Source organism: Triticum dicoccoides, chromosome 7B (assembly GCF_002162155.2).
Source record: "Triticum dicoccoides isolate Atlit2015 ecotype Zavitan chromosome 7B, WEW_v2.0, whole genome shotgun sequence".
Taxonomy (NCBI): Eukaryota; Viridiplantae; Streptophyta; class Magnoliopsida; order Poales; family Poaceae; genus Triticum; species Triticum dicoccoides.
The window spans coordinates 683732734-683750109 of NC_041393.1; the positions used below are offsets into that span (position 1 = coordinate 683732734).

The 17376-nt window shown below is 45.6% G+C and overlaps 1 protein-coding gene across 1 annotated transcript; it reads right to left on the reverse strand.

Annotated features, from left to right (window-relative positions):
- Positions 1 to 2224: 2224 nt before the first annotated feature.
- On the reverse strand, positions 2225 to 10264 carry LOC119339382 (putative wall-associated receptor kinase-like 16). Its single transcript, XM_037611467.1, has 3 exons — positions 10060 to 10264; positions 3565 to 3714; positions 2225 to 3474 (listed from the first exon to the last, which is right to left on the reverse strand). Exons 1-3 carry the CDS (start codon positions 10262 to 10264, stop codon positions 2225 to 2227), a joined length of 1605 nt encoding a protein of 534 aa, XP_037467364.1.
- Between the last annotated feature and the right edge of the window lie 7112 nt (positions 10265 to 17376).

A 17376-nucleotide genomic window follows, 5' to 3' on the forward strand; every position in this document is an offset into this window, starting at 1 on the left:
GGTGCACAAGTATGCCAGTGACCCCAATGCTAGCCACATGTGAAAGAAGGCCTTACTAAAAGCACATAAAGACTAGAGCTTGTTGTCGACAAAAGAAGCCATGGGTGACGATGATTAGGCGATGTCCAATCCACGATGCTTCTCCAATGAGGTCGGGGATAGCGAGGAGTTGGCTTGTCATCCGACGCCTGGCGTCGGTGGCTCCAATGTCGCTAAAGATGGGCACGGCACAAACCACTCAGTGCAGGCGCCTGGAGAATTATCATAGTGCGGTGTCATGGTGTCTAATTCTTGGCACACCATTTCTACCACTTCCTCGTGCAATTTATCCAATGCAACGACTGTTTCCAAGTCTTGGGGATGGTGTAGCATTATAGATATTTTGATATCATGTGACAAACCATCTAGGAAATGAGTAGCGAAAAACAGGGGATCCCAGGAGCTATAGTGCTCCAGTAAATCATGCATCATTACATTAAATTACTCAACATATTCTCACACATATCCCACTCTTTTTTTAACAACAAATATGCCTCTTTTTAAGCCGAGAATATTTTCTCAATAGATGCTGGAACTCTGAAAGCCCACATTTCTCTAGGACGGGCCCACAAAAGGCATCCCATTTAGCACATTTCACGTGAGCCTAGAATGGAGTAAGGGCACGCCGGGTGTTTCAGTTCAAGAGCTGAGTGCCAAGCTCCAAACACTTTCAGAAAGTCTATGGGGATGGGACAGAAATACTTTTGGTAACGTCCAGGTGGAAATAAAAAAAGCTCTACAAAGAGCTGGACATATTACAGAATGTTTCGGGCAAAGATGCTCCAAGTCACCACGAGCTGAAGATAACTGAATGCCTTGTCGAGCTTTATTATCGGGAGGAGATCCTCATGCGGCAGCGGTCACGAGTTGACTAGCTCACCGATGGCGAAAAAAACACGTGCTTCTTTCAGCTGCGTGCTTCCAACCACCGCTGGAAGAACCTCATCAAGTCCTTGGTCAAGGATGATGGACAAGTCACCGAAGATAGCAAGGAGATGGAATGCACGACCACTAAATTCTATAAGAATATTTACTATTCTAAAGGGGTTGAGAACATGCAACATGTTTTGGATACAGTCCCTAAAAATATCACTAATGACATGCAAGCCCATTTGGATGCCCCATATAGTGCCGAGGAGGTAAAAACAACTCTCTTCCAGGTGTTTCCTTCAAAAGCTCCGGGCCCCGAAGGTTTTCCGGCCATTTCTTCCAGAGACACCGGGATGTTTGTAGCCCTGAAGTAACAAAGGTTGTTCTGCAAATTGTCGAAGGGAAAGAGAGCACTGAAAGGATCAACAGGATGGGTGGAAAGGCCCTCTGTTACCTGTTTTTGTTGGTATCAGTCATCTCAGATGGGTGGAATTCAAGTGCGCCTATGGCATCCCCTGTTAACCACTTCTTATTTACAGATGATATCCTGCCGTTCTTCAAAGCCAATGTTGTAGGGGCGACTGAGCAAAAAATGCCTGACAAATGTCAAAGATGAGATAAACAATATTCTTCAAGTGCCCAATGAAACCTTGAATGCTGGTACTTGGGTATGCCCTCTGATGTAGGCTCTTCTAAACAGGTGGCTTTTAAATATTTAAAGGATAGGGTATGGAACAAGGTTAAAGGATGGGTGACAAAACTTTTCTCTTCGGCTGGCAAAGAGGTTTTGAGCAAGTTAGTGGCTCAGGCGGTTCTAGTTTACTCTGTGTCGTGTTTCAAATTACCGAGAGGCTTATGTGAGCACCTGAATAAACTCATACGACAATTCTGGTGAGGAACAAGGAAGGCCAAAGGAGGCCGTCATGGGTTTCTTGGAAGGACATGACCCAACGAACGTTTCTGGGTGGATTGGGATTCAGGGATTTCGAGCTTTTCAACCTAGCGCTGCTTGCTAAACTGGCGTGGCGCATTCTACAATATCCTGACACTCTTTGTCCCATGATGCTGAAAGCTATTTATTTCCTCGCTGGTAATATTTTGTCAGCCGAAGTTGGGAACCATTCTTCACAGATATGGATCATGGATAGCATCTTACTGTTTGTAAACAAGGAGGAGTACTAATAACAGAGTACTACGTACATGCTAAGACGTAAAGGAGATTGGAAGATGCCAATCTGAAAAGGACGACTCCTATTAGTAAGTGTACTTAGGAAAGGGAAAATCGTAACACAATATATTAGAAGCCGGATAATATCTAGCGTGGTAGAGTCGCTGATGACATAAATTCTTGCTCCAAGCTATAACAATTTTGGCTTCTCTCGGAAGATGAATTTGAGCTTCCCACCTTCCCAGCTGCAGTAGCTAAAGACTGATGACGAACTTGGCTTTGTACTGTCAGCATAGGTTGAATGTCTTGGTCTTTTGCAGCAAGCTCGCACATTCTCAACCTCTCCAATCGCACATGCTGCAATTTCATCTCGACTTCTTTCATAGTAGGTCTTTCTTCACCTCGAAGACGCAAACAGATCTCCGCAACACCGGCTACACCACTAATATCTTCCTCGGTTGCTTCCTCGAGAACTTGAGCAACTACAATTTCAGCAAGTGGTTTCTCCCTTATCTCCCAAAGGAAGTAATTGGATAAGTTTTGCTTTAGCCCGGAGTCAGTGGTAAAAATAGGCTCCTTTCGAAGGAGCAACTCCACAAGTACCGTACCAAAACTGTACACATCACTCTTCTCATTTAAAAGGCCAGTGTGATAATATTCTGGATCTAAGTACCCAAATGTACCTTGTATATTCGTCATAACATGGGTCTGGTCAATAGGAACCAACCTCGAAGCACCAAAGTCTGACACCTTTGCTGTATAATTCCCATCCAGGAGTATATTTGTCGACTTCACATCACGATGAAAGATTGATACAGAAGCAGCTGAATGAAGGTAAGAAAGGGCTCCAGCTGCTTCTATAGCAATTCTTAAGCAATCATCCCACGACAAGGAAGAGTTGTTGTTTGGATTATGAAGAACACCAAATAATGAACCATTAGGTATGAAGTCATACACAAGTAGTGGAACCTCACTCTCAAGGCAACATCCAAAGAGCTTCACAATATTTCGGTGGTTTATCTGTGAGAGGATAGCAACCTCGTTGATGAACTGACTAATCTCAATTTGTGCAGTGACTTTAGACTTTTTAATGGCCACTACTCGTTGGTCCGATAGGATGCCTTTGTATACCATGCCATGCCCTCCACGACCAACGATACGTGTGTGGTCAAAGTTATTTGTTGCCTTTTGTAGCTCTGACAAGGAGAAAATCTTTGTTTTGTCACTCGCATTTTCATCGGAAGAAATCAATTGTTCTAGAAGAAGACCCTGGTTCTTTTTGAAATACTTTCTTCGCAATTGCTGTTCGATATCTAATTTCCACCTTCGGATAATAAATATTGCAAGTATGATGAGAAGTAGAATGCCAAAACCAACGCTTAGCCCAATGACAATACCTGCAATGATAGTGTTCATCAAATCTGGACTTAGCCAAAAGTATTGTTTCATGTCGCTCACTGTGGAATTGATTATACCATTGAACTCACCAAGTAAAAGACTCTGCCTCTTTGTTGAAGTGCACTTCATTGCTAGGAAATCATATTCCGTTTTTCTAGGACATGCGGTGCAATTGTGGCTTCCAATAGTATTATGACAAAGCCCTTTACAAATACCAGGAGTCTCACACTCATCAATATCTACAATACATGAGTGAGGTTTGAGAGGAGTTTATAGTGTGTAATAATCATTATACATTTACTTAGATCAGTTAACATTGTCAAAAAAATTAAGTAATATAGGGCTTTCATATTTTTTTGTGGGGTGGGTTTTGCAACAAACAAAAATGATGGTTAACTCTCTAAAATAGCCATATAGTTACTATAGCTAGGGGCTCATGGCCTTAATATAGGTTGACCCACTCAAAGTTTGGAGAGTCTGGTCTGCATGCAAGCTATTTTCATTCTACTCTATGCACAGAGTTAATTAATGAAGAAACCATAGATAATAATTTAGTTTTTATGTAAACATTTCTATGAGCCAAAACAAAGTCCAACACTCCTTCAGAACACACCGCTCTAAAAGGTTATGAAAGGGTATTATTGTACTTTTTGCCACTAACTAAGACAAGTAGTCATCAATCCGTGCTCCTGCAAGGGCTAGAGATTTCTCTACTTGACTGGTATTATCGTGTCAAAGATATTTTTAACCATGAAAATGTAACTTCTAATAGGGAGTTTAAGTGATGTACAAATGAATATTAACACATTCATACTTCTAAATACATTGTGCGTTCAAGTAATCATATAGATAAAAATAGAAGTGCTATGTTAATGCACCTGATATTATTTGCATGAATAATTAGTTATTTCAACTAATAAACTAGAGTACAAGCATTGAAACAATAGATATGAAATGATTCCCAAATTCTTTGTTCATGTGTTCTATATATGTTGGATGAGCAATAGAAGATGCTTTAGGGAATCGGAACATGCTTTGGGAACATCTCCACTGCTTGCGAGGATATCAAAGAGGAAGCATAAAAACTAGGTACTGAGATCTCTCCAGCTTGATTGTAAGCTCGGGGGAGATCCTAGAGTACTTTATATCTCTACTTTCATGTCTTTATTTTCTGCAACTGGAGATTAGCTCGCTAGTTGTTGGTTAAGTTTGAACTATTCAATTCCTTTCGAATAAGGGAAGACCCCTTTCTGATGCGCTATGGATATTTAAATAATTGATGCCATTATTTTGATTGGGAAGCATATGAGATGGTGGTTTTCTGCAATTAGTAGCTAATGTTCACTACTGAGATGATCATAAGTCTTCCACACACAGTTGTTGATTGATTAGAGAAGGAAAATAACTATATGTGCTAGCCCATCAGTTTGCAACCCCTAAAAAAATTTATAAGCATAAATGATTGGGACTTATGTCTAATCAAATAAACAAGTTGAAGCAAATAACTAAGGGATAAAATTCCTCTTAAAATAATAGAAGTTTTTAATCCCTATTAAATGAATATGTTTAGCTTGCATGTCACATAAGAATAAAATGTGAGATGGTCACGTAAACATGTTTCATGCTCGGGAAACAGAAAGTAATGAAAAAAATCAATAAAAGAGACTCCCTACAATTTGCTCAGTTGAAATAAAAGATGGCCTACTACATAAAGTTGTATCTTGTTCATTAATGAATTGTGTAACGAGGCGTGAAAGGCTTCATGATCATCCTAGTAGTGGAGATGCGCTATCAATTGTTGCATTCTTCTGTCTCTTTCCGTTTCGATATCTTATGATGGACTCATGCCTTTATATATATATCTTCATGTCATAAAATTAAGACGACCTTATTTACAAGTTGCGGTGTTTGCTCGGGGACGAGAAAAATTTAACCTTAGGGGAGTTGACGAGTCCAAATTTTGTGAATATTTTAATCCTTATTTTATGCCTATATGGTTGGCTTTGTGGAATTTTACCGCGTTCACGCATGTCTTTTTGTCGAATTCCCTCAGGATGTATTTTTGGAAGTGATTAGAGTGACAGGGAAAGAACTCCAGGAAACAATGGTACAATCATGTCAATTAATGTGATTAACAACTACCATAAAAAATTAAAGCAATTTGGAGAAAGCTGGAAGTTGTGAAACGCCTCTAGAGAACAAGACGACGTGTCATACGAATGCATGCACTCGTACCAGCTGCTGTCGCTTCCTCTTCGTCGACTACTTCCACCCCGTGGAATCAGACCGTAATTAGATGCATACGAAGACCAGAAACTCGTCCAGACGAGAGAACCTAGCCCCTGAATGCCATCCGAAGGGGGGATAGGAGGAGATTGCCATGTTCATCATGATGTGCAAGAGGATAATGACATCAACCATCTCCATCATTTGCCATTATCATCTATCATCTCTATCTCGTTGTAATGCTCAACCGTTTGTGGATTGCTCCATGTATTACTCATTTGATCCATCCGTGTTTTTCATTGCTATGCACTGGATGTTCTTCGTTCCTATGTACGAGTAAAACCCTAGTTCTTGGGGATATGGATGAACCTTGGTATGTTTAGGTGCTGAAAACGTTGATAAGGATATGATATCCTTTGTTGAATGTTTAGTTTAATAATATTTATGAATGTTGTGAAGGGGACCCACTCATCATTTCTATCGTAACTCCAAAAAGCCTATTACTGTCATGGTAAAGGTTAGGAAATGAAGGTCATTCAGGTGACAGTAAAAGCCTTCACTCATCTCTTTTGCAATTGATAAGGGATAAATAAGGAGAACCATTGTAAGGCCGCGTCCACAGGAAAACCCGTAATTAATGACCATAGTTGTAACTTAGAGGGGGAGACTACGGTGGTGGTGTGTGTGGTACGAAGGCTACTAGAGTAGAACGTATTCTGTAGCTCGAGGCCCAGCTCAAAGTGAAGAGTGACTTAAGTATCCAGTTAGTACTATGCTGCTGCACTAGTCGCATTAGACACATACCAATGGGAATTCTAGACTCACTGAGAACGCATTACTCCTCTTCTAGTTTCCCGCGTTACTCGTTCGCTGCTCTCATTTATCTCTGTTTGTGTTATTTACTTTTGATTCACACTCCACTCAAAAACATTATTTATCTCCGCCCTCTCTTTGCTCTTTTTTGCGAAAGCCCTCACTTTGCTCTGAGTCTACAATTATTTGCAGGCACAATTCCATAAGTCTCTACAAGGGACAAATATCCAATTCATGTGCGCCATGTGGGATTGATACTCTTGCTTCTAAAAAGCTACAATTAAACCCTGTGCATTTACAGGACATCAACTACGCAAAAAATGATGTGGCAACAAGCTATGGAAAAATAAACACCTCCAGTTGAACAAAACCCCCTTTATGTTCGAAAATTGTATACTTTGCACCCTAGTTTACAGTCACTTAGCTTAAAGCCAATCCATCCCAAGGGTAATATCATAGCAACCCAGCGGGAAAAGTTTGAATGTGGGTCCAAAACAAGCCCATGTATCTTGCAATTGTGGATTGGCAACTCCATGCCATGTTGAATAACATCCTTAGTGGCTACCTTCACGTCCAAAGGATTTTTCATGGTTGCAGACCCTCCCAAGACTGAGACACTTCAGTGTTTAAAAATTTGTGAAACCTCCCAGAGTCCACCAACATGAGTAGAACATTTTTGCCCACCCTGCCGAATAATTAGAACGTTTTGGGGCTTCAATACCACTAACTCCTACAACACACAACAGACATAGATCATCCTTGGAGCTCTCCCGGGCTCTGGTGATTGCTCAGGTGATGATGGTGGCAAGATCATGCCCACCAATTCTTCATGCGGGAGGAGATCATGCCCACCAATTCTTCATGGTGAAGATAACTGCATGCCTTGTCGAGCTTTATTATCAGGAGGAGATCCTCATGCAGCAGCGGTCACGAGTTGACTGGCTCACCGACGGCGACAAAAACACGCGCTTCTTTCAGCTGCGTGCTTCCAGCCACCGCTGGAAGAACCTCATCAAGTCCTTGGTCAAGGATGACGGACTAGTCACCGAGGACAACAAGGAGATGGAATGCATGGCCACTAAATTCTATAAGAATATTTACTATTCTGAAGGAGTTGAGAACATGCAACATGTTTTGGATACAATCCCTAAAAAGATCAGTAATGACATACATGCCCATTTGGATGCCCCAATAGCGCTGAGGAGGTAAAAACAGCTCTCTTCCAGGTGTTTCCTTCAAAAGCGCTGGGCCTCGATGGTTTTCCAGGACATTTCTTCTAGAGACACCGGGATGTTTGTAGCCCCGAAGTAACAAAGGTTGTTCTGCAAATTGTTGAAGGGAAAGAGAGCGCTGAAAGGATCAATCGGATGGGTGGAAAGGCCCTATGTTACCTATTTTTGTTGCGATCAGTCATCTCAGATGGGTGGAATTCAAGTGCACCTATGGCACCCCCTGTTAACCACTTCTTATTTGCAGATGATAGCATGCTATTCTTCAAAGCAAATGTTGTAGGGGCGACTGAGCAAAAAAATGCCTGACAAATGTCAAAGATGAGAGAAAAATATTCTTCAAGTGCCCAGTGAAACCTTGAACGGCAGGTACTTGGGTATGCCCTCTGATGTAGGCTCTTCTAAACAGAGGGCTTTCAAATATTTAAAGGATAGGGTATGGAACAAGGTTAAAGGATGGGTGACAAAACTTTTCTCTTTGGCCGGCAAAGAGGTTTTGATCAAGTCAGTGGCTTAGGCGGTTCTAGTTTACTATGGGTCGTGTTTCAAATTACCGAGAGGCTTATGTGAGCACCTGAATAAACTCATACGACAATTCTGGTGAGGAAGCAAGGAAGGCCAAAGGAGGTCCTCATGGGTTTCTTGGAAGGACAGGACCCAACCAACATTTCTGGGTGGATTGGGATTTAGGGATTTCGAGCTCTTCATCCTAGCGCTGCTTGCTAAACTGGCATGGCACATTCTACAATATCCTGACACTCTTTGTCCCATGATGTTGAAAGTTATTTATTTCCATGCTAGTAATATTTTGTCAGCCGAAGTTGGGAACCATCCTTCGCATATATGGCGAGCAATAATTGAAGGAATATATGTGCTAAGCCAAGGCTTGAACCGAAGAGTTGGGGACGATTCTTCCGTCGATATTTGGTTGGACAACTGGATCCCTAGAGATGAAAACATGAGACCGATTGTGTGCCTCATGGCGGTCCGCCCCACCCTGGTTAGTGAGCTCATAAATCATGTTGAGGCCTCATGGAATAGGGAGGTATTAAAGGAAACTTTTCTCCCCGCCGATGTGGATGCAATCTTGAGCATACCGCTTTGTACAAGAAATAATGTGGATGCAAAACATTGGCTATTTGGGATGATGGATACTTTATCACATGACAAGTTTCTCACCCTCACGGTGACTCTCTGGGCTATATGGACATCAAGGTGGAAGGCCATCCATGAGTCTATTTTCCAAAGTCCTCTTGCCACACATATGTTCATTCAATTCTTCATTGCTGAATTGGAGAGCATCAAGAATGCCCCTAGAACGATAAGACCTACTCCCGTTGCAAATGTTCGGCTGCACCAGGTTTGGATGCCTCTTCGAGCAGGAACATTTAAGATCAATGTAGACGGAGGGCTCTCCGGAGATGGTTCCATGGGTCCATCCTCTATTGTATGTCGTGATGACAAGGGCCTTCACTTAGGGTCCTCGACGATGGTCTTTCCAAGCATTAATGACCCGTCCTGTCTTGAAACACTAGAATGTCGAGAAGCGCAAGCACTTGCCCAAGACCCAAGGAAGAATCATCATCTCATGTGATAGTAAGAGTGTTGCCAATGATATAAAGCATGGCCTACAAGGGAAGAATGGCGTAATAGTCCAAGAGATCAATGCGAATCAACAGATTTTTGAAGCATGGGATATCATCTTCTAAGGTAGGGACACAAACAAAGAAGCTCATAGCTTGGTTAAATTTTTGGTTTCTCTTAACTAGGGTCGCCACTTGTGGCTGCACTATCCACATGACCCTTTTCGTATTCCTTTGAACTTCCCAATTACTCCTTCCGTCCCATAATATAACAGCGTTTTTGACACTAGTGTAGTGTCAAAAACGCTCTTATATTATGTGAGAGAGGGAGTAATCAATAATGTGTCCTTCACCCCTCAAAAAAAGGTGAGCCTAAAATAATTCCAGCCAAAGCGCGACAGCGCCGATGTAGTGCACCACCATCGTGTCTATCCACATCCAATGTTCCACCCACACACCCTGAAGTAGGCCTCACAAGGAATGTGCCAGCTGTGAGGTTGTCGCCGTCAAACTGTGGGCCATCAACATGTTTGTTGACACCTCGATTTACCCCATATCCATATGAGTAGCTACCTACTTCGAATGGTATAGATGGTATAGGAACAATAGGGAACGGCGAACAAGACATACCATTGGCCGGGGCCGGTGTTGCTTGGAGAGGCACCTCATTGGTTAGAACTTGTGCTTGAGGTGTCCCACGATGATTGGATTGCCCATGGCCATCGCCACCCACTCCTGTGTTGAGGAACGATGCGTCCGCCGTCGGCTGATGGATTGACTGCCTTGCCCGCTCCTATAGTGTCGAGCGCAATCTTCTCTAGTTGCACACATATCTCCCCGAGATCTGCACACAGCTGTCCAACCGCCTCATCTATGCCAGGATACCAAGCCGAGAGGTTGCTGACCACCAGCTCGAGCGATGCCAGCGTTGGCTCCATATAACCGCTGACACAATCTAGCCTAGAGAGTTTTGGGTGCCTATCAGGGCCTTAAAGATGCTCCTCCGCTCCAGCACCGCCACCTCCATATGTTTCTGCAGATCATGCTAAGCCATGGTCTGCTTGAGACTATGCGCCCAAACCCGCACTAGGATCTCGCCGAAGGAATTTTTTTGGGGAGAACAACCTAGGCTCTCATTACTACTCCCTCTGTCCCATAATATAAGAGCATTTACACTATACTATTGTTAAAAATGCTCTTATATTATGGGACGGAGTGAGTAGATGATACGAGTCACACTAGATCCTGTCTATTCACTACTGGATACAAGGTTTTATTCAGATATAGTATAAAACCACAAGTAACATGAAGGAGATCTATGTGGGAGGTGGGAGTGGGGGAAACACCCAACGACGGCTAGTTTCGTTCCCGTTTCTCGTTGCCCTTCGCAGAAACCACATACCGATCGAAGTATTGCCTTTGCTATGTCTAGTCCTTTCCATGGAAGCACGGGTTGGACCTGGGGTTGCGCTTGGGCTTCCTGGTTGGTTTGGGCCTTTAGCTTCACAACTGGATGTAGTAGTTCATGTGACAATGAGCCACCAAATCCTCCAGTTCTTCCTTCGAGTCCACGTTCTCCTTGTCCTCATTCCATAGATACAGAAAAACTTGTCGACATCTCATCCAAAAAATTTCTCTTATTTGCCCCTCAGGCTTCCTTCACCCATTGTTGCCTCCCTCATGGGTGATTTGCCACGGGATGCAGCTGATGGCTTTGGCATGCCTGAATTTTTGCTCAACATCTTCCCCGAAATCAATTTATGCGCATCCTTCCAGCCCAGCGGGGCTAAGTCTTGTCATGGACAAGCATTTCACTCAGATTGAGCGTGGGAACCGACCGGGATTGAAGATTTGTGAGGGGTTCCAGTTGTCGCCCAGGAGGGGAGAAACCCTAATTTTTTAAGGGGGAAAGAGTCTCGTTTGCAACTTGGTTGTTACTCCGACTAGAAACTTTTTTGCTAATTGACCTTAGAGCAAGTATAATAGTGCCCTTATAGCCTGCTTATATGGCAAGTTTGCTTATGTGAAGGAGAGAGATATGAAAAAATAAGGGAAGTGAGATCTGATGCAAAAGCTTAGCTATATACGTACTCCTAGGCAAATATATTAAATGTGAACAAAGAGAAACAAAGAAGGTAGAAACAAGTAGTAATGTAATAAGGGCATCACCAACGCTGACCCACATATTTGCTCCTGCATCCGTCTGAGGACAGAGGGGCTAGTCCGTAGACACGGATGCGGGAGCCAGTCATCCAACGCTACCCGCATACATTTCATAGCAGATTCAAACAAAACGGACGGAATTCATACAAACACGGCGGATTTCAATCAAACCGGACGAGTCCATTTACATTTCAAACATATTTTAACTAAAAAAGTTAGAACTAGTATATGATAGGCCACATGGATCTCCATTCCCATGACACGGATACACTAAACTAGTCAACGACCATCCCTGGTGGATCCCTTTGTCTTTCCCATGTCCGGTAGCTCGCTCATCGGACTACCGAGATCCCAGAGGTATATGCTTCATTGCAACGGATGGCTTCACATCCCCATGTCAGAGTGGCACTTGGTAGATATGCTCCAGCCGGAGGGGAAGGGGGGCATCCGCTTCCGTGAAGCACACATCAAGATTGGTTTTTGGGGCGGGGACGATGGTGGCCTGCAAAGAGGGGAAATCATCGGCTGTGCATGCCAGCGACGCGCCGACGGTGGCCTTCCTAGGACCCAAGCGATGACGGCCTCCCATGTTCCACTTTTCACCGATGTTAGCGGCGGCCGCGAACGTGTTGACCGCCACCTCATCGATCTCCACGATGTTGGCAGGGCGTGGTTTCGTGAACGTTGATGGCAGATGGCGCGTGTCTGGCCTCATCCACGACAGCCATAGTGCTCGTTCCACTGTTCCCACCAAGTGATGTCCTGGAGTGGGCACTTGCTCCCTCGAGTTCGGCGAGGGAGGTGGAGCAGCGTGTTGCCTGGCTCGTATCCGGCGAGCTCGGCGGGCCACCCGACCGACTTTTATATCATCGGAGAATTGCTCTTCTTGCTCGCGAGATGCCATGAAGAGTGTGGAGAAAATGGTGTGAGTAGCAAATGGGCAACGGAGTTGTGGTGCAGTTCTTGCCACGACGTCTGGCCTCGCTTAAATGGTCGGTAGATGGGAGGAGCTTGCCCGGCATCGTGTTTAATGCCAGTCGGCTCGCGAATGGACGTGTGGCCTGAGTAGGTTTCTCGGCACATGGGTTTAATGGAGGTTTTTGAATGCGGCGAGGAGGCATGTTCAGCCGAGCGAGCAGTGAGCGACACCGTCGACCGGCGCGCCGCTTCGGAGCTAGTGATAAGTCGCGTCCGCTTAGGCCGGCTTCAGTGTGAAGTGGCCGTTCTACAGCGGCATGAACGTAGGCAGCTGGCGCCGGACAGGAACACACATGCGAGGGGGAGGGTTTCGGGTGGGCCAGGGCGGTCAGAAGCGGACGTGGTAGCGGCCTGGACACCCGCAAACCCCCTAGTTTGTCTCTTTTTTTGTGTGGAAGAAAGTGCGTGAGGACTGTCGAGCGGACCGATAGAAGACCGCATTCGATGGAAAAACAAGTCTAGAACGCACGGTCCGAACGGTTCCGGGTGGGTCGAGGGTTGGCGTTGGAGATGTTCTAACCAACATCATATACCCCGTACTACTATATGTGTGACTATAGATGACATGGCAGTTTCATATAGCCATTAGCTGGTTATACTATTAGCAATTCTCTTATGAATTTCATTCAATATCATCAAAATACAGATGTGTCACATCATTCAAAAAGCCGGGCTAATTTATTGGAGATGCCATTGTGCCCATTTGCCTTACAAAATCTAGAATGCATGAAAGTCGAGTGTGCTGACGACATAATATTTCGCTAGAAAACTAAAGAGAAAAAATATGCTCAGTATTACTAATGGTTTTGGAATTTTTGACCAACCTAGCAGACCATTCAATGGTCAATACCTAAACATAGTGCAAGCTTTGAGTTATGTCCACGCAATCCCAAGTGCCTTTGACCGCATGTGGTACTCGCCTCGTCATCAACTAGCGGTGCCGCCGCCGGTCAAGTGGTTGAGCCATCGAAGGAGAAGGTTCACATGCAGAGGAGGATATGCTGGTTCACCTTTTGGGCGTAGGATCACAACCTCTCCCCTCAAGAACCCGTCTCTTGCAGAAGAATCACATGTCTGTGTGAGGCATCTACTTCATCTTCACGCTGGAGTCCGAGTCTATGGATGCGTTTGGTACGCTGCATATACCTCAGCCAGACTCATGCGGGAAGAAAATGACCCATTTGGTTACCCGCATTCACGGTTGAGTCTGCATACCATGAACATTAAAGCACCTCTGGGCCTGCATCTAGAGGAACGCTCAAATCAGTCATTTTTGTGGAGTCAGGCCTGCGCGATGCAACCCTAGGCACGTGGGCATGGGCGGTTACACGCGTGGGTGCGGTCCTGAGAAGTCGCGCTATTTCCAGACGCGTCGTCATAAATTACCCTCACCTCCGTTCCTCACCACTCTCTCCCCTCTTCCCCACTCACACCGGCGGCGGCGATCGCCTGAGCTCTAGTGCAAATCGATCCAAGGTAGCGGCGACAACCACCGAAGCGACTGCAGGACCTCCACCAGAGCGCATTGGCCATGGCGGTAAGTCCTCGTCCTCTTTATACATTCACTGCTTTCGACTCAGCCTAGATTAGATTAAAGCACGTGATTGAAGAGTTAGGGAGGGGATTGAACACATCGGGGGTGGAGGATTACCATCAATCGATTCTGCATCGACGACTACTAGGGTTCATAGGTTATTTTTCGATTACATCAGGGGTGGAGATTGGGGGTACAAACTTTCTTGTATAGCCGCGACGACCCTAGAGTCGCGTCGAGTGGCGGTGGGGGGAGGAGGGGGGCGTAGCCATCTTCTTTTCTTCCTATCGTCTTGAACAATGGGTCTTGCACGGGCGCCTACCGCCGGCTCCCTGGCCACAATCCGCACCTCGTCGTTTTCGGCCTTCGGCGACCCGAACATGCTACTCCAGTACGCCGTGGCACGCTGGTCTTGAGGCGCCTTGTACTGACTGTACTTGGCCCATCTTGCCCGCAGTCCAGCGTTGCCGGAGTCTGCCTAATTCATGGCCTAGTGCAGGATGTCCACTGACATCGCACCCTTGGGTGGGTCCGGAATCAGTGTCTTCAGCTCGTCCGGCGTAGCCTTCTTCGTTGAAGCATCGACCTCCTTGTGCATGTCATTGATGCTGCTGAAGTTCGAGCACACTTCCATGGTATGCTCGAACTTTTCTTGCAGTCACCGAGCGAGCACCCAAGGAATAAGACCCTCCATCCAATGCCCCCAGGGGAAAGGGTTGGGGTTGGACTTGGAGTTCATGGCGAGGGAGAGGTCGTGAAACAGAGAGGTGGAAGAGGAGAGGTGGTGAAATAGAGGGGGTTCAAATGCGGTGCTGGGTTAGTAGGATGGGTTAATATAGGAGCGTTAGGCCGATATGAATGAATGCTGACCATTGAACTGCATGCTATTCATAATGCTGATGGACAAGGGCAAGGAGGTCGTGCCACCATTGGTCGAAGTGCCGGTGCAAGCAGACTATGGCATAGCCTAGTGGTGGGAAGGGGCTGATGCCTTTCCACCCACCCAGGTTCAAGGCATGGTACTTGCAATTTGGGTTTGTTGCATCAATTATACTGCAGGGGTTCCCTTACAGTCTTTCTGTCAAAAAAGTGCCGGTGCAAGATCACCCAAGCGCCAAGCGGAGGAACTATGGGAGTCAGGACCAAAGCACTTTTGTAAGGTTATCCTTGCTCCAAAGCTGGAGAGTCTGCCATTGCCTCTGAACCTAACAAAGCACTTCCCCGCCATCCCTACAGAGTTCAATCTCAAGACGAACACCAACTACGCATGGAGGGTGACGGTGGGAGTGATCAACCACAGGGTCACCATTGATCATGGTTGGGCCACCTTCGCCGTTGTTCACCAAATCATGATCGGGTACATGCTGATGTTCAAGCTGCTAACCCCCGACACCATGAAGGTGATCGTCTGCAACGATGAGGGCATGGAGGTGGTCACCAAGTGCAAGAAGCATGTCAACACCTTCGCTGCGACCGCCTGAGCTCCTGTTGCCCGTTCCTTGTTGGTTCTTGTTTTAAGACTCGGGTTTCATTTAAAACTTATGGTAATATGTTGGTTTAAAACTTGTGATGCATGGTTAAGACTTGTGTTTGTGCCTAAGATTGTTTTGTTGCTCCTAGTTTAGTTCTTTCTTGTGTGCCTTTGGTAACCTCACCACATCGACGAGGGGTTTACCACACAACTGTTCTTGATGTAACCAAACAACCGGACTTGTGTTTTCCCTCAAACAAGTCTGCAACTAAACAACAGGCCTTTCGTTTTAGCACATGGAGACTAGAAGGGATGCAGACAATCAATCAACATGTAGATGTTGATATTTTGCCTGCATATGCTCAACCAGATCCAACTAGGACAAGTATGTAAAGTGGCAAAAAACGATGCAGGTGACCAAACACGTCCTATCTGACTCTGCGGGGCAGCACCATGGGCAATGTCGTTGGTCATGCCCTTATCGGTTTGTCCTTTTAGCCAGTTCTGGTAATGATTTTTTACAATCGTTTGTAATTGGATGAATAGTACGTTTACTCATGAATTTCATTGTGTGCATCACAATTAAGGATGGATGCGGTCCGGGCCGGTCCGGCCCGTCACTGAGCTGCCGTTTGGACCGGCCGCCGGCAGTCCGGACCGGACAGAGCAGCGTGGTGGTCCTGTTTTAAAGGACGGGACCGGCGGCAGGGAAGCTCGGGACTGACCGAGAGGACCGGCCATGGTGAGGTGACGGTGACCATGGCGTCGACAATGATGGCAAGACGCGACTATGGGTCCTAATCGGAGGGGAAAACAAAGGGGAAATGTGCAATGACTAACGACGAACTCTATGGCAAGGTCGGGGAGGCCCGAGAAGCAGCGACAGCGTGGTAATCAACGACAAACGATGGTGCCCGGACTTGGGGTTGGATGATGATTGCGATGGCTCGGAGGCGAATTCGGCCAGCTCCTTGCTCTGGGAAGCAGAACCAAAACCTGGGGCGATGATGTCGTTGATGACCTCCGTGGTGCCGTCGTGGAGGAAAAGTCGATGAGGCATCGTCTTGTCGTGATGGTCGCAGATGAGTTCGAAGTCTGGTTGCCGGAAGCAGCCGGCCCCAACGCCGAAGGGGTATTCGAATCTCAGGTCGCCACAGCCCTTTGGACAAGCAGCGAGCGTGGCGGCAGATGGAGCTGTGGCGTTCGCCGCTCGGCTTCTCTGCGGGCCGGATGCTTGCACCGTTGCCATCCATAGGAAGAGCAGTGCGAGCACACAATGGAGTGCGTCGGGCATCCTCATCTTCATTTTTTGCAAAGTAAAGTATCTCGGTAAATGATACAGTAACGTAGGAACATCAGACCTATATATGCTTAAATTTTGAGGGCTGGGTACTATGAACTACGGACGACTCCCTACTGATTCATCGGCAGTGTGTTGTATATATACCAACAAGCTACTGTATTATTTTTCCACGCGAGAAAAAAAAAACAAGCTGTCATTTGGAGCCGGTCAGTCAATCCTAGCTTTGAACTTTCAAAGCCAAAATGAAATCCAATACGTTCTCTCACAGTAGCATGAATCGACACGGCAAGTGAACGTTTAGTGGCCCTTTAGCACCTTCTCGTCACTTTCAAACTTGCAAGGACCGCATATATATATCAACCGTTCAACACCCTAGTGGGTTCCCCCGCAAAAAAAAAAAACACCCTAGTGGGTTAGAAAGAATGCTCTGCCAGCTGTAGGTTGGCACATGTGATGTAACACTTGTGGTATGAAATCATTGGAGCCCTACCAATGAATTATCTTGGATATTCAAAACAACACTCTCGTGTTGACTGACTTGCTTTAATATCTCTTTGCATTTCCATCTTGAGTTCAGAAATGTTTAAAACTTAATTCATTT